The sequence below is a fragment of the Schistocerca serialis genome, chromosome 2 (assembly GCF_023864345.2).
Source record: "Schistocerca serialis cubense isolate TAMUIC-IGC-003099 chromosome 2, iqSchSeri2.2, whole genome shotgun sequence".
In the NCBI taxonomy this organism is placed as follows: Eukaryota; Metazoa; Arthropoda; class Insecta; order Orthoptera; family Acrididae; genus Schistocerca; species Schistocerca serialis.
Window position 1 is genome coordinate 305,225,848 of NC_064639.1, and position 18,402 is coordinate 305,244,249.

The following is an 18,402-nucleotide window of genomic DNA, read 5'->3' on the forward strand; positions in this document are numbered from 1 at the left end:
AGGTAAGCAATTTGATTGGTGGTTTCTTTTGAGGAACGGTGTCAAAAGCCTTCTGGAAATCTAGAAATAATGAATCAATTTAAGATTCCCTGTCGATAGCACTCATTACTTTGTGCCAATAAGGAACCGGTTACGTTTCACAGGAAGTTGATGTGTTTCTTTGGTTCCGGCATGTGGAGCGGTCAGCAGACTTATCAGTACGCTCCAGCTGGTCAGCCAACTCGAAATTTCGACAAGTTGAGATGAGAGCTATTACTACTGGGTTTGAATGCAGAGAAGTCCGCCTGGAGCCTTCCCGTTCACAAGCAGGCTTCCAGCGCACTTTCTTCCTGTGGAATTTAAACTTCAAGAGTAGGTTGTGCTTAAGTTGGCAGTGGTTTTGTTTTGCGTGATGGTGCTCCGGGTGCTATGGGTTTTTTTTATCGATTGTCATTTTTTATTTGTAGTTCACTGTTGCTATCTGAGTTTATATACTGTCGTTTTGTCATTTGGAGATAGTGAGTGGAGCTGTGGACGCTAGAAAATGGAGTGCCAAGTGGAGAAATCGGAACATCTCTGACGTATTCTTCTATTTGAGTTCATTAAAGAGGTAATAGCAGCGGCGGCAGCCAGAAACATTTGCGCCGTGTGTGGGGATAAAGCCATTGGACAGAGCAGGGCAACAAAATGGTTATCTCGTTTAGAGGACGATCGTTTTGAGATCAGTGACTACCCAAATTCAGGAAGACCTTCGAGATTTGATGAAAGATCATTTAAAGGCATAAATCCACATTGCTCTAAGTTAATGTACTCTAGAATTGGCAAATGAGATGAACTGTGATCATTCCACCATCGTGCGACATTTGCAACCAGTGGGGAAGGTTCAAAAATCAGGTGTATGGGTACGCATGCTCTAAGCCAAAATCACAAAAATCAGCGAGGTGTCATATGTGCATCTCTGCTTGCTCGTCATCAATTGACTCGTGAACAACACCGACCATTCCTGTCCTGTATCGTTACTGGTGACGAGATATGTCGTCTTTATGCTGACACAAGAGAAAGAAAGAAATGGTTGACCCCGAATGAAGCAGCAACTCCCCGTACAAAGAGCACTGCGCATCCACAAAAAATAACGTTATGCATCTGATGGAACAGCGACGGCGTGGAGTGCTAAGAATTGCTTCTCCGTCATGTAACAATCACTGCTGACATTTATTTTCTAGAACTGAGAGGTCTTTGAGACGCAATCGAAGAACAACGACCAGGCAGACTGAGTGAAGTGATGCTACTCCATGATAACTCCCACCCACGTTCTGCTAGACTGACACCAAACACTACACAGGAGTTGGTTTGGGAAGTTATTCCGAACCCACCTTATTCACTAGATCTCGCGCCCTCAGATTTTCACCTTTTCCGCTCTCTATCGAACATCTGCGTCTCTCCACATCTACGTGATAACTCTGCTATTCACAAAAAGTGCCTGGCATAGGGTTCAATGAACCACCTTCAACCTGCCTCTCTACAGCTCCACTCTCGAACGGCGCGCGGGAAAAACGAGCACTTAAATTTTTCTGTGCGAGCCCTGATTTCTCTTATTTTATGCTGATGATCATTTATCCCTAGATAGGTGGGTGCCAACAGAATGTTTTCGCAATCGGAGGAGAAAACTGGTGATTGAAATTTAATGAGAAGATCCCGTCGCAACGGAAAACGCCTTTGTTTTAATGGTTGCCACTCCAATTCACGTATCATGTCTGTGGCACTATCTCCCCTATTTCACGATAGTACAAAACGAGCCGCGTCTCTCTGAACTTCTTCGATGTCATCCGTCCGTCCCATCTGATGCGGATCCCATACCGCACAGCAATACTCCAGAATAGGGTGGACAAGCGTGGTGTAAGCAGTCTCTTTAGTAGACCCGTTGCACCTTCTAAGTGTTCTGCCAATGAATCGCAGTCTTTGGTTTGCTCTACCCATAATATTATCTATATAATCGTTCCAATTTAGGATATTTGCAATCGTAATCCCTAAGTATTTAGTTGAATTTACAGGCTTAAGATTTGTGTGACTTATCACGTAATCGAAATTTAGTGGATTTCTTTTAGTACTCATTGAATAACTTCACACTTTTCTTTATTTAGGATCAATTGCCACTTTCCACACCATACAGATATCTTATATAAATCATTTTGCAATTCGTTTTGGTCATCTGATGACTTTACAAGACGGTAAATGACAGCATCTGCGAACAATCTGATAGGGCTACTCAGACTGTCTCCTATGTCGGTAATATAGATCAGGAACAATAGAGGGCCTACAACACTTCCTTGAAGAACGCCGGATACTATTTCTGTTTTACTTGATAACTTTCCGTTATTACTACGAACTGTAACCTTTCTGACAGGAAATCACGAATCCAGTCGCACAGCTGAGGTGATATTCCATAGACACGCAGTTTGGTTAGAAGACGCTTGTGAGGAACAATGTCGAAAGCCTTCTGGAAGTCTAAAAATATGGAATCAATTTGACATCCCCTGTCGATAGCACTCATTACTTCATGAGTATTAAGAGCTAGTTATGTTTCACAAGAACTATATTTTCTGGATCCGTGCTGACTACGTGTCAATATATCGTTTTCTTCGAGGTAATTCATAATGTTCGAATACAGCATATGTTCCAAAATCCTACTGTAAATAGTCGTTACTGACATGGGTCTGTAATTCAGCGGATTACTCCGATTTCTTTTGTAGATTACTGGTGTGACCTAGGAAACTTTTCAGTCCTTTCGAGCTGTTGTGTATGATTGCTAAGTACGGAACTATTATATCAGCATGCTCTTAAAGGAGCCTAATTGGTATGCTATCTGGGCCATAAGACTTCGCTTTCTTAAATGCTTTAAGGATATGTACTTCTAAACTACTGTTGTTGGCAGTTTTTCTTGGTGGGGAAGCAACGAAAAACACTAGACCGATGGCAAAGTAACTTAACCTGTATGGGGTAGGAGCACAAGAATGACTGCATTAAAGGAAAACTTCGTTGTTTGTGCTTTCTCAAATTTGGCTCTGTTTTATTCTTATTTCACAGAACCATCGAACAAGGTATTTTATTCTTCTAGCAGAATCACATTTTACTAACAATGTTCTGTCGGAAGAAAACTGTCTTTGCGATTTTATTAAAAATTGCAGTGTTTCGACCTGTGAGATTTTATGTGTCGCCAGCCTCTATAACAGTTATCACCATTATAATTCTTACAAAGTTGTTTGAAATATTTCTACGCCCACGTATTTTATAACTCAATAGTTATATCTCTTATAGTCAGCGTAAGGGAGGTGTCATGCCTAAGGCCTCACTAACAACTCCTAAGGCATTTACCGCAATGTACATGAAGAGTTATCACTATTTTTACGTGATCGTTGAGATATAAAATCCTACTCCCACCTTGAATTTCGAAAAGATGTTTATGTCAAGTATATCTGAGCTTCCGTTGCCTTCATTTTCTTGCTAGTGCAAGTGGTTGTGCCGGGATGTGTTAAGGTAAATAAACTACATCTTCAGTATCTCATCACGAACTTCCTGATAAGGACAACTTGGATAAATGGCACCCAGGGCAAAATTCGCCATTATTCCAACTCCCTCAACCTGTCGGCTTTATCCCGTTCTTTTGTTTAAACCTCATCTCTGCTCCACCTATATATTTGTTTATCTCTACAATGAAGTAAATGATACACATTTATCTCTTGTATGAAAGGATTCATACCACTGAACAAAACACAATCCGTCGCAATGCCTGCATCAATCAGTGGATTCCTTTTGCCTTCTTTTCATTGCTGATCAACGCAGGTCTGTATCAAACATAACAACAAACGCAAAACATACTATTTACACTTCGTTGTGTTGCCGCACTTGCTAGAAAAGGAGTTGCCTCATCTAGTAGCCGAAAATAAGAAACAAGCACCTACATACCAGGGAAAGTCAGTTCTTAGGGAACTATTGCTCAACACAGTCCTATTCAAATCTCTTGATGATTCAGTTCGATGCATTTTTGTCCCATCCCCATTTTAGAACCTTCAAATCCATTCCCTTCTTCTTCATCCACTACTTTTCCTTCTCCCTCCTGCCCCCTCCCCCCCTCCAGTATCATTTTCCCTCGTCCCTCCTTCTTTTGCCATTATAACTTTCTTTCGCTGTCTCAAAAGTGGGACCCTACGGGTCTGCGATCAGAGCAAGCATCCATACCCCTGTTACGCTAGCGAAGGACTACCAGCGGAACGTGTCCCCTCTGCTCACACGGTTGTCACTAAATCACTGACGATTTCCCTTGGCGGTCACTGAAATTCGTTTATGCTTGGATGAATATCTTTGCACGTGTGGATGATTACCTTCTCCGTAATTATTTGTTTTAGGAGTAATGTTTAAACTACACACAACTGCACTATTAATAAAATATACATGGAAATCTCCGCACATTCAAGCTGCAGTGGCAGAAGCAAACTCACCTGAACCCTTGGAGGTTGGGAAAGCATGTAGACCACGGCTTTTGCTATGTCTTCCACTTCCAGGTAAGGCATTGTATCGAAGATCTGTGCCCACTTCTCAGACTGGTTAATCGCATTGGTTTTCACGAGCCCTGGAGAAATTTGCTGCAAACAGAGAAACTAGTTGTAAATGTTTAATATATGGATAGTGGTATAAGACGATGTCTGAATTCTAACATAGCTACGAAGGAATTTTGTTGTATAATGTTACAAATATTGCAGTTTCGCAATAAATGGTATTCTTGATTTTTTAAAATTCAGATAAACCAAATTCAGTCACATGGCAACAGTATGGTTTGTTGTTATACCTATCGTTGGAGAGGTACCTTTTTACCAAACACAGCTATACTTGAGTTGAAATCTTCTGTCCTTAGCGTGTGCTTAGTGATTTTGACAAAATTATGTCTGATACAGAGACTCGAAGTCGCTTTCCCCAATGGAAGGCCAAATATGGGGCTTGTAGTTTCAATACAGCACTCAGCTTTATTACTTACGTATTAGTTTACTGTTGTATATTATTTATTTTAAGAAGACATCTGTCCCTAGTCATATGCAACACCTTTTACAAAACGTACAATCACAAAATTTATATTACTGAGTTTATTACGAAGGTGGAACGTATTTTACACTCAATATAGTACTTAATTATAGCTTACAGACTATGTAACGGTAACACAAATATTTCGAAACTAGAGGCGTACGTGGATTATGACCTTATTTATTGCTTGCGAACTCGAGATTAACACTTAATGAGTTACCTTTTGTACGAAGGTGGGACTTGTATAATGAAAAGAATCAGAACTTGTTGAGAATTTCAAAAGTAGCATTAGGCAACGATCGATTGAAACGGGGAAGACGAATGAATAGCACTGAGAAATGAAAAAGTGACGGCAGCTGATGATAGGAGCCAAAGGGCAAGTTCCAGTTACAAATTGCAAGTTGCATAAACACGAGATAGTGAATTTAGTTGTTGAAAGGAGGAAATATAAAGATGCAGCAAATGAAGCAGAGAAAGATAATACAAAAGTCTAAAAATAAGATTGACAGAAAATGCAATATGACAAAGAAAAGAATGGCAAGAATGGTGGAAGAGAAATGCAAAGTTGTAGTTCATGCATAACTATGGGTAATATAAATGCCTTAAAGAGACCGCTGGAGAAACGAGAAGCAGCTGTATGAATATCAAGAATTAAGTTTGAAAGACAGTACTAAGCAACCAAGGGAAGGCTGAAAGATGGGAGTGGTACTAACTGGGCTGTATAAGGAAAACGAACTTGAAGCCAATATTTGAGAAAGAAGCAAAGAAGTAGATGAAGATGAGATGGGGAATGCCACATTGCCAGAATAATTTTACAGAGCACTGAAAGACCGAAGTGGAAAAGAGGCAACTTGAGAAGACGACACTAATTCAGAATTACTGAGATCTTTAGGAGAACATAAGAAAACTGTTCTACCTAGTATGCTAAATCTATGAGGCAGGTGGAATATCCCGAACCTTCCAGAATAATTTAATAATTACGTTTCCAAAGCAGGCATTAACTGACTGTTGCGAATATTGCAGAAGCAACAGTTTAACAAGTTTTAGTTGCAGAATGCAGACGCAAATTAATTACAGAAGAATGGAAAACCTGGTAACCGCCAACCTCGTGGAAGGTCAGCTAGAGTTTTGGAGAAATGGTGGAACACGCGTGGCAGTACCGACCTTACGACATATCTTACAGTCTTATGAGGTAGCCTGAAGAAAGACTAGCATACTTATACAGCGTTCATAGAATTAGAGTAATATTTTGACAATGTTTACTGGAGCAGTGAAGTTAAAATCTTCTGGATTGTCAGGCCACGTCATATTTGTTCGAACGATCCACGTTTCGATCCCTCTGCTGGGATCTTTCACAGGATCTTGTGGTGTTCACTGTAGATTAAGCACTTTCAGAGACCAGTGTCGTCTTCTCTTATAAAGGAGAGTTTTCCCGCGCTTATGCTGAAGAAATGGGACTCTTGGGTAAAAGTCAGGTGGTTACCATTGGTGGGCCATCCTCAGTGGATGATAAGAAAGGTATTCCCGCGCTAATGCTGAAAAAGGCGTTATAGGCTAAAAACTCTTGTGGCTACCGTTGGTGGGCCAATTTCATTGGTTAGAAAGAGATTTTTGCCTCACTTATGATGGGGAAGAGTTATTGCTTAAAAGTCCTCTTGCTGCTATTGGTGTGCCAACATCACCGCCTAGAAGCGAAACGGGCAGAGCAAGAGAAAGGGAACGTTTATCCAAAATATTATTGTCCGCAGAGGAGGCTTCCAGTGCGTTGTTTGTGTTTCTCGCACGCCACGGTCGCGTATTCATTTGCCTGATGGCGGGAAGCGACGATGCCGGAAGCCTACAGCCGTCCTCTCTATTGAAGTTACACGCGTTCTCAGAAACTTCAATCGCTTCTCGGACTTCTATAAATGTTAGTTTTGCCTTGCCATCATAGGTGCGTTATTGAAATCGATATCAGTTATCTTGATGTTCTGATACCGCTGATTTCATACTTTGTTTTAGCCTCGTGTGGCGTTCGTGGTACTTAATATGTTCTTTAACTGGAATATACTACTTGAAACTGAGAGTAGTGAGAAAAATATACAGAGAGCAAAAGAATATTTACAATTTGCAAAGAAGCCAGACTGCAGTTATAAGAATTGAAGGACATGAATGGAAAGCAGTAGTTGAAAAGGGACTGTGATAGGGCTGAAGCCAAAATGCAGGATGCAGGAAGAAAAACTTGATGTTTGTTGGTGACATCGTAATTCTGTCAGAAACGACAGAAGTCTTGCAAGAGCAGATAACGGAATGGATAGTACCTTAAAATCACAAAAAGAAAACAGAATTACATCAGGCAGTGCTGAGAGAATTGAATTAGGAGATGAGACGCTGAAGGTAGTAGATGACTGACAATAGACGAAGCAAAGAGTGTACAAAACGCGGGACTGCCAATAGCAAGGAAAGCATTTCTGAAAAACAGAAATCTGTTAACATACACTGGAGTCCAAAATTTAAGCAACAGACTTCTATTTCCACGTCCACGGACTGTCAACAGATGTCCGTACGATCGTGTTCTGCACAGAAGATGGCATGTGGTCGATGAGGTCAGGGCACCTATCGATCGGGTAGTGCCGGCCGCTGTGGTCTCGCGGTTCTAGGCGCGCAGTCCGGAACCGTGCGACTGCTACGGTCTCAGGTTCGAATCCTGCCTCGGGCATGGATGTGTGTGATGTCCTTAGGTTATTCTGTTCGTGATATCAGATCTACTCTGGCGAAGAAACCAAGAAAGGACGCTGTTCGAACAGATCAAGAGGACCAACACATCGCGCGGCTACCATTCTGCGGTGCAACGACCAGCAAGATCGGCAGAGTCCTGAGCTGGCAAGGAATCAGACCAGTCTTCCGGCCACCCAGGAAGATTAAGGAAATGCTGCGACCCGTGAAAGATAATCTTGGCCTGAGAGTACCGGGAATTTACAGCATTCCTTGCGAGTGTGGCAAAATTTATGTGGGCCAGTCTATAAGAACTGTCGCCGATCGCAGTGTGGAACATCAGCGTCACCTGAAATAAAGGTATCTAGAAAAATCAGCGGTGGCTGAGCACAGTTTGTTAAATAAACATAAGATTTTATTCGATGAAACAAGACTACTTGCTCACGCTTCAAACTATTGGGACTCTGTCATCAGGGAAGCAGTTGAAATTAGACTCTGTGAAAATAATTTCAACAGAGATTCCGGTTATGCACTCAGCAATGCATGGAAGCGCGCAATTGATATAGAAAGAGCACAGAGGGAGACTTCTTACATTCCTCGCAGTTCTCCGCCTGTTGCGATGGATGGCGCTGCAAGCAACGCTGGATAAAGCGCGCAAACAAAATCTATGGATATAGAGGCCGCCACCTCAGTACGCATCGGTTTCACCGTGACGTCATCCAGCCAATGAGAAGCCGTCCACTGCTTATAAAAGCGGAAGCCTCACCGATCCACGACAGTCAGTTTTACCCCTGACGAAGATGACGGAGGTAGTCATCGAAAGCTTGGGATTTTATCCAAATTTGACGCGGCAAGTAAACCGAGAACTTTTTATGCAAGGACTCCGTCGCGAAAGACTTCGTAGTTATAGGTTTAAGTAGTTCTAAGTTCTAGGGGACTGATAACCACAGCAGTAGAGTCCCATAGTGCTCAAAGCCATTTGAACCATTTTTTTTTTTTTTTTTTTATCGGGTAGTTACACATCCACAGTCCCTGTGTACACAGTCACAGGCGGTGTGGTATGGCACAGAGAAGACGCCTACCAGACTCTCTGTGGTGTAGGGCCATGGGAAGAATGGAAGCAGGACAGTCGAAAGCTCATGTAGCCCGACGGCTTAATGTGAATCGTCCTGTTGTTTCTCGGATGTGGTGACAATTTATAGAGAGCGAAACCGCATCCCGAAGATCAGGGCAGGGCCTATCACGTGTGTCATCAGAAAGGCAGCACCGTTATTTGGCTGTAAGGGCACGAAAGTACCGCCTTAGTACCGCATTGCAGCTGGCATCTGACCAAGCAGCATCCACTGGACGTGTTGTATCGAGGCAAACGGTGTACAGAAGGCTTCGATAGAGTGGTCTTTACTGTCGGAGACCTGCTGTATGTGTGCCTCTGGCACCACTTCACAGAAAGGAACGTCTAGAGTAGAGTCGTCAATATGCCACCTGGACAGTCGAACGGTGGCCAATGTTCTTTTTACAGATGAGTCCCGATTTTGTCTGGAGAGTGAGAGAGACCCCAACATTGTGCAGAGAGACCGATATCGAGGACGATCGCTAATGGTGTGGGCAGCGATTATGTTGACCACTTGAATACCTCTTCGTGAAGTTACGTAGGTGAATCGGAGTGGTTTAACTGTTGTCACGTATCGTGAAGAGGTCTTGGGATATCATGTGCGGTTGCTGCTAGGTGCTGCTCGAGGATGGTGTACAAGTGGTTGACGTTGTCTTGGAAACGGAAAGTACTGTACGCATGGCAGGGCCAGTTCGCTCTCCCGATTTTAATGCCATACCCGGTTTGCTTTAGAGAGACGGGTTGCATAACGTCAGTATCCACCAACCACTCTCCAAGGCTTGCGAGCAGCTCTGCAGGAAGAATGGGCGTTATTGATGAGATCAGTCACAGCATGCTCTGTCGTTGTATTCCTGCCAGAGATGGTTACACTCCATAGTGAGCACATTAACCAGTTGTCGGAATGTGTGTGCAGATCAATTAAGTTGGAAAAGCCGAAGAACATTTTCGTCTACTGTTATACATGTTACAGCTGATTATGTTGTTACATTGTATTCTTTATCATTGTTTCTACTTTGCTATCACCTGTTTGTGCTATTTTGTATCAAAATAAGCGCATCCTTATAAAATTTCCGTTTGTTGCTTTAACTTTGGACACCAGTATAGAACATAAAATGTTAGGAAATGTTTTTCGAAGATACTGGTCTGGAATGTAGCCTTTTATGGAAGCGAAACGCATACATTAAACAGTAATTACAAGAAGAGAATAGACGCTTTTGAAATGTTGAACGTTAGATGGGTGGATCGCATAACTAATATGGAGGTACTGAGTCGAATGTGGGAAAAATGAAGAGTATCATACCGGTTGTTATTCAGAGACGTGCTCAGGATAGCTTAGTGTGGATAGCTGCGTTGAACCAGTCTTCGGACTTAAGATCACTGTGACAACAGATTAAACAAAAAAAATTCAACGTTTGTACATCTCACTGACATGAGGAGAAATGTTTTCTTACCCCAACACGAATCTTGCTCTTTTTGGCGACGAGGTCCTTCCTGAGTCCTTCTGCCATGACCCTCACAGCTGTTTTGTTGACTGAGTGCATCCCGAGGCCATCACTGAACACCGGGACGTGCGCCGCTGTACTGGAAAACAAAGTCGCCCATACAGCGTCGTCAGAACGCAGGTTGCTCCGAAACTAGTTCCCATTCTGCAAAATACTGTGAAGTTAGTGCCAGACCAAAGGAGGGCGGCAAGACAGACTACTAAACTGCCTCTAAGTGAGCTGTAATTAGTCGACCCTTGTCTTCCCATTCCCTTATAGAACGATACGTCGGTGGCGCTAGAATTTTCCTAGATTCCTCAACACTGATCCTGAAAGTTTGCTGATAGGATTTACTGGGATAGTTTGTCTCTGTCTTCATGTGCCTGACAGTTCAGTTTTCATCTTCCTGCCAAAAAACCGAAGTCTGTCATCTGCTTTGCCTATGACTGAGCCTATGTGATCATTCCTTTCCATGTCACCACAAATTGTTACGCGAGAGTATTTGTATGAATTGGATAAGTCAGTTGGGAGACTGCGAATGTTTGTTTCACGTACAACTTGAAACGCCGTATCTATGTGCAGTAATTGCTCCTGGATATATGATGATGGAGAAACTCCGAAACGCGTCATATGACAAATAAAGGCATCCTTGTCCTATGTTTCAAATGGTTCAAATGGCCCTGAGGACTATGGGACTTAACATCTGAGGTCATCAGTACCCTAGGACTTAGAACTACTTAAACCTAACGAACGTAAGGACATCACACACATCCATGCCCGAGGCAGGATTCGAATCTGTGACCGTAGCGGTCGCGCTGTTCCAGACTGAAGCGCCTAGAACCGGTCGGCCACATCGGCCGGCTGCCCTATGTTTGACTTTCGCGACCCAGTCAGGCTGAATGGAGAACTCCTGATTTTTACAATAATGTTCGCCTGCCTCCTACAAGACTTCATGTCACATTTATATTGTTGAAATTCGTTCTCGGAAATCTTAAAATCCCTGAGATCGATGTCTCACTGGTACCAATGTTGATAACAGACAAAAATAGTAGAGGCTCTCGATTCCCGGAATAAATCAAATCCCTATATACGTAATTAAGTTTGCACGGAACCCTCATTACGTAAGTCCTTCTCTTCATTGGCCAGCTGTGTAATCGCAAGATGACACTTCGGGACGTACCCATTACTGTGTCCACAGCAGTGAAACTTTCACCCTCTCCGAGCCGCCCAATTGCACCTAAAGTTCTTAAATGATGTCTTGCTTTACCACACAAGATGTCTCACTAATCCGTGCCACAAAAACCTCGTCAAACACCGTACTGCACGAACTATCGAATGCGTACAGAGCGTTCGTGCACAGGCTTCGCTGAAGTTAACACGTCCACATTTCATTTTACTGGCACTGGTCGGTTTTTCCGCAGTAACTGGCGGTTGTTTCTTAGCAAGTTAGAGTTGTTCCTTAGCAGTTGTAGACCAGTGTGTTTTTATTTCCTGAAAACGAGGAATAAATGCATGAAGCCGCGTGGGGTAGCGGCGCGGTCTAGGGGGCCTTGTCACGGTACGCGCAGCTCCCCATGTCGGAGGTTCGAGTCCTCTGTCGGGCATGGGCGTGTGTGTGTTGTGTGTTGTCCTTAGCGTAAGTTCGTTTAAGTTAGATTAAGTAGTGTGTAAGCCTAGGGAACGATAACTTCGGCAGTTTGGTCCAATAGAAACTTACCACAAAAAATCCATGAAACAGATTTGAATTGAGGAGCCGTCATTACGACTAAATTTATCATTTCAACAAACTGCACGATTTCATGAAATAGTTACGTACACTTTCCTATGACTTGCTCTGCAGCACGCGTATATATCCTACGTCTACTAGATCGTTCTCATACGAACTTATTGTCGAGAAACGTCGTAAAACGCTGTTCCCCAGGTAAATTTTTAGCGATCATATGTTAATAATAATAATAATTAATTAATTTCATCAGTTAACAATTTTAGATGACTGTAACATCTGACCGTGGATCAAATGCTTGTGTTCAGAATCATACATCTATCGATAGATATTTTGATGCTTTTTATTTGTGTTGGCATCATTCAGCAGATGTTGAAGAGAATTATGGAATAAAATTGTTGATGTCAGTGGTCTTCCCTGGTTCCAAAGTAATTGAGTACACATGTTGTCACTAGCGTTGCCACAATAGGATGAAAAATTCCCACTCCCACTGAGAATAGCTCAGACATTAATCAACAGCGATATAAAAAAATTTTAAAAACTAGTCGAGTCAGATCGACTAACGCCATTTAAAAACGATTCAAGGACATACAAATGTGTTTTGCCGCGTAATGTTTTTACAGCTACGTTTTCCGTCGTATTGTGCACCTTGATGTGTGACGGATAGCATTAGAACGATATATCTACTACTGTTACTCTCGGAAACAGTATACAAAAATAAATCAATATTCTTCAGACAAAGAAAGATATTCCTATGACTGCCTTGAAGATGGCAAGCTGTCTAGCCATAAAACCCATAAAAGCAGGGTGACCTGTGCAATCCTTATTGTACACTTAAAACAGTTCAAATGAGCTATCACAAGAAAATGAAAATGCACATGCTATAGTTTTTAGATCTGAAGTAGAAAACTAACCAAATGTGCTAATAATATTTTACAGAAAAAAGCGAAGTAACACATAGGTGTCAAAACATCTTTGTTTAAAGAACAAAAAAAAGAAAAAAAATTGTGTTTTGCGAAAGGCTAAGTTTTAAAAAACCAGAAGCATTTTTTAATTTTCCGCTGTTTTTCTTTCTCTTTTTTCCACTCAACTGTATTTATATTTGTTAGACTTACTTGTTGCAGATTTCACTGCCGAGTAGCTACAACTTCAAGCATTTGACAGGGATGCCATTTTCAATGAAATTCCACGACAGTGTGGGTGAGTCGATTAGTGTGGGCAAGGAGTCTTCGGACTTGTGTTGACACATTAATACATTTTTTCATGCTCTGTATCAAGAGACAACATATTTTGTAGATTTAGATCTGTTCTTGCATCTATGTAAGAAGCCTGAAGTTCGAACCACGTGGGACTAAAATCGAGGTCATTTTGTGTGAAATATCACACCGTATAATTGACTACCATACTGTATGTCCGAATGTGCAATGCCACGTACTGAGTGAGACGTCATATGAGAACTAAGAGTGTAGCAATGTTTCCAATCATTATCGAGGTTGCGAACTCTTTATGTCAGTGAACATTTGGTTTGTGCCTACCAAGAATTTTGGGAACGTGAGTGTCCACGTTGGCTGTCATTAAAAGAAGAGAAACAACACATAGCTAAATGTCAACAGCGAGGTAAAGCACTGATCGAGTGACAGATGAGTCACTATTAGAGTCAGTCCCACAACAGTCACTACTGCCGTACCTACTTACCGCATTATACACAGAAGTTTGTACGTGTGTGTGTTTATGTGTGTGTGTGTGTGTGTGTAGGTGTGGCCGCCTATAGGAGCCTAATTATCTAAGCGCCACCTCATATGTACTGATATGTGTGTGTGTGTGTGTGTGTGTGTGTGTGTGTGTGTGTGTGTGTGTTACGAGCCTCATCACGTAATCGCTGGCTCCTACCTGCTGATGTGGATGATGAAGCCGTCGTCGACGCCCCTCCTCATCATGTCCTGGACCGCCTCCCTGCTGCAGATGGCCAGGCCAAGCTCGTTCACCTCAAACATCTGTCTCCAGTGTTCTGTTTTACCGGCTGTACAAGTCAACAAAGTTGAGCATCAGGCAGGTAGTTTTCTAAATATGGTTACGTAACTTAAACAGCAGTTTTCACGCAACAATTTCAGAGAAAGAAGTGAGCTGAAAAAATATATCCCAAACTTCACAGATATCTTGCCACAGTTATGACTTTCAGTTTCCAGAGTGACATTCAACCACGTGTTTCTGAGTATCAAATACACATTTTTCGGTAAAACCTGTTGTTACCATCATTTGCACGCTTCTTAAATAATCCTCCGGCTTTCCTCTAGGAAACACACACCACGTCCGCTTGTTGCACTACCAAAAACACTAAAAAGAGTATTCTTTACGGCGGACGCCGTGCCAATTAAACAAAGACTATCAAGAACAAAACTTTACCCAAAGCACGCTATTGGATAAAAAGCAGCGAAATCTGCAGCCTTATAAATAGTATCTAAAATACACCCAACCAAATGATTAAACATAATTCGTGACCAGGTGAGACCAAACCACTGTCTAGATGAGGCTGTCCGCTACAAAACAACGAAATCCACAGCATTGCACTCGCATTCGGAAGGACGTCGGTTCAATCCCGCGTCCGGCCATCCTGATTTAGGTTTTCCGTGATTTCCCTAAATCGCTACAGGCAAATGCCGGGATGGTTCCTCTGAAAGGGCACGGCCGACTTCCTTCCCCATCCTTCCCTATCCAATGAGACCGATGACCTAGCTGTTTAGTCTCTTCCCCCCAAACAACCAACCAACCACAGCATTGCACATAGTTTAGCAAATACGTCAGGCGAAATGAGTCAGCGTAATGAGTGGCATAGTGACAGTGTAGATCACAAGCAAAAAGACGATAAAGCCAAAAATATAATGTTTACTCCCAAAAAATAGTACATACAAATACTAAGGTGGTCTCAAAGACAGAATACCTGCAGAGATGCTGAAAGACGGAAGAGATATCCTATGAGAGAGAGTACATCACTTAATCTGTTTAATTTGGAAGAGAGAAGAGATCTCTGCAGAATGGAAGCAGTATTTCATCTGCCCAACACTTAGAAAAGGAGATATAGTGAGATGCAGTAACTTGGGAGGAATTACCTTATTGCGCAAAGATTTTAAAATCCTGAGAATGTTTTTGCTGAAGTGGCTAACACCATACACTAAGGAGGTACTTAAATTCCAACAAACAGGATTTAGAAAGAGAAACTCAACCGTTCACCAACTACATTCAATAATGCATCCAAACAGCGTATGACTGTGTGCACAGGCAAGCTATATCGCAAGAACTGGGAAGGACGACGATTCTCAAGAAACTAATAAAACTAACTCAAGCGTATATACAGGAGTCAACAAGAACAGTGAAAGCGAATGGAAAGATGTCAAAGCAGTTCAAGTTGAGGACTCGAATGCGACAAGCAGCCTGGCTCTCCCCATTTCCTGTTTAGCATTGGGAAAGGTAACAAGCTTGGAGACAGGAATGCAACTGGGGAGAAGGATCAACACCCTGATCTATGGGGATAATGTAGTTTTAATAGGACAGAATGAGCACGATCTGGTTCAGATTGAAAGAGTGTTAATGTAAGAGGCGATGAGAGCTGACTTGAAGATGAATATGGATAAGACCACGGAGTAGAGAGAATGATGACAGACTTTTGGATGTGGATCTTCGAAAGAGCAAAAAATATCTTGGGGCAGTGTTCAGTGAAAGAAATGAGACCAGGAAATAAGGGTAAGAATTCAAGCATGAAACAGGTCAAGCTTTGCACTCTGAAAGCTGCTGAAGTCCCGGCTTCTAGCAACATCCACGAAAATTGGGATCTGCAGGACAGCAATAAAACCTGCCCTGGACTATAGCACAAAAGAGAGAAAGAAAACTCCTGACGTTTGAAAATGCTACTCTGAGACAGATTTATGGGACATTGAAGGCTGGAGACGACTGCAAAGAGAAGAAAAACAGCGAATTACAGTAGCTGTACAAATCGCTGGGCGTCGTGGCTGTGATTAGAGAGGGGAGACTGAAGTGGTATGGGCACGCAGTGTGTCGAGACGGCCAGATCACCGGGCAGGGGATGGAAAAAGACATCAGAGGCGACAGACCGATGACGGGAACGGTTGGGGAAGAACACCTGGACCGAGGAAGATGGAGGAGGCTGACTGGCGAGGCCACAGACTGACTGTGTTTTGTGTGGCCAACCTAGTAAATAAGTAAGTAACGTTATTTTTTAGATTTTCATGAAACAGAAGAATTTATTTTATGTTTATTGTCTGCTTCGCGTCTCCCCTATCTAGGATGCTTGGCTGCACTAATAACGTAGAAAACAAAATTCTAGAAAAGAGAAAGAATCGACAAAAGCATCACGGCAAGACATGAGTTGGTCAAACGTTAAGTGTTTGTAATGGCATGATTAAAATGTTCGAGTGGCTGAAGGAAAAATGTATTTATGTGGGGAATCGAAATGACCGAATAAAATTAATGAAAAAGAATTTGCGGCTGATAGATGTCGCATAAAACAGAAAGAAATTGTTACAGACGGAATTAATACAGAGTTAATTATGGGGATATGTAAAAAAAAAAGGAAAAATATTTAAACGTACAACGTGTAGGTTTCAGAAGAGTTAATAATTGCAACACACAGTATTTTTATCATTTTGCTGAAAAAGATTTCCCGTATTCAAACCATGACCAGCTTTTAGACACCTGTATGCAGGATGTTACAAAAAGGTACGGCCAAACTTTCAGGAAACATTCCTCACACACAAAGAAAGAAAATATGTTATGTGGACATGTGTCCGGAAACGCTTACTTTCCATGTTAGAGCTCATTTTATTACTTCTCTTCAAATCACATTAATCATGCAATGGAAACACACAGCAACAGAACGAACCAGCGTGACTTCAAACACTTTGATACAGGAAATGTTCAAAATGTCCTCCGTTAGCGAGGATACATGCGTCCACCCTCCGTCGCATGGAATCCATGATGCAGCCCTGGAGAATGGCGTATTGTATCACAGCCGTCTACAATACGAGCACGAAGAGTCTCTACATTTGGTACCGGGGTTGCGTAGAAAAGAGCTTTCAAATGCCCCCATAAATGAAAGTCAAGAGGGTTGAGGTCAGGAGAGCGTGGAGGCCATGGAATTGGTCCGCCTCTACCAATCCATCGGTCACCGAATCTGTTGCTGAGAAGCGTACGAACACTTCGACTGAAATGTGCAGGAGCTCCATCGTGCATGAGCCACATGTTGTGTCGTACTTGTAAAGGCACGTGTTCTAACAGCACAGGTAGAGTATCCCGTATGAAATCATGATAACATGCTCCATTGAGCGTAGGTGGAAGAACATAGTGACGAAACTAAAATGAGCTCTGACATGTAAATTAAGCGTTTCCGGACACATGTCCACATAACATCTTTTCTTTAGTTGTGTGTGAGGAATGTTTCCTGAAAGTTTGGCCGTACCTTTTTGTAACACCCTGTATAGATTTATGCTCACTGTTTTTAGTCTGGGGGACTGATGACCTTCGCTGTTTAGTTCCCCTTAAACATCCCAACAAACACCACCACCACTGTTTTTAGTCCTCTTTACATGTTCCATAGAGATCCGACAGAATCGAGTGTTTTGGTAAATCCATTCGGGTCCTGAAATCAGATTTAATAGGTGTCCTCTATGCTCTATTTACTTCTATACTCTTTTTCTCGTAATTCACTACAAAATCTTTCTACATAAAATATACATCAGCGTAACATAAATGTGACCACCTGTCGGAAGCCTGAATAACCATCTTTTGCAACGCGGATAGGCAGAAACAGAGTCAATGATCTGGAAGATACCGACAGGGATGTGCAGCTGTGCCGGCTGCAGTGACATGGACACCAGCGCTAGGTTTTCGGTTGAGGATTCGGAGTGCGGACAGGTCGATGTGGCCCACAGATTCTCGATTTAAATCAGGAGAATCTGGGGGCCAGGGGCGTATGGTAAACTCATCCTGGCTCTCTTCGAACCACGCAGACACACTGCGAGCTGTATGACACGTTGTACTGTCCTGCTGGTAGCTGCCATCGTGCCAAGGAAAAATATACGGCATTTGGGGATAGAGGGGGACATGGTTCCGAGGAGTAGATGCATACTTGTGTTGATCCGTTGTGTCTTCCACAATGACGATGCACCCAGAGAATGCCACCAAAACATTCCCCAGACCATAACGCTCCGTCCTCCGGCCTGGACTCGACTCTTCCAACGATTGTTGCAGACTGTCTGCCTTCAGACGTTTCACGCCAACAGCCACTTTTTCGATAGAGTAAAAAAAAAAAGGATCTGAAAAGACCATCT

The 18,402-nt window shown here is 42.5% G+C and overlaps 1 protein-coding gene across 2 annotated transcripts in view; it reads right to left on the reverse strand.

Moving 5' to 3' along the window:
• The window catches only part of LOC126457077 (dehydrogenase/reductase SDR family member 11-like), a 156,897-nt gene that overhangs the window by 16,056 nt on the left and 122,439 nt on the right, over window positions 1-18,402 (reverse strand). The window contains exons 3-5 of one of the 2 annotated variants that reach the window (XM_050093078.1): window positions 13,952-14,081; window positions 10,309-10,438; window positions 4,476-4,619 (exon numbers count right to left, since the gene is read on the reverse strand). In XM_050093078.1, the coding sequence (XP_049949035.1) occupies window positions 4,476-4,619; window positions 10,309-10,438; window positions 13,952-14,081 (404 nt within the window). The remainder of the gene's footprint in view (window positions 1-4,475; window positions 4,620-10,308; window positions 10,439-13,951; window positions 14,082-18,402) is intronic. The other variant, XM_050093079.1, reaches the window with a different exon arrangement.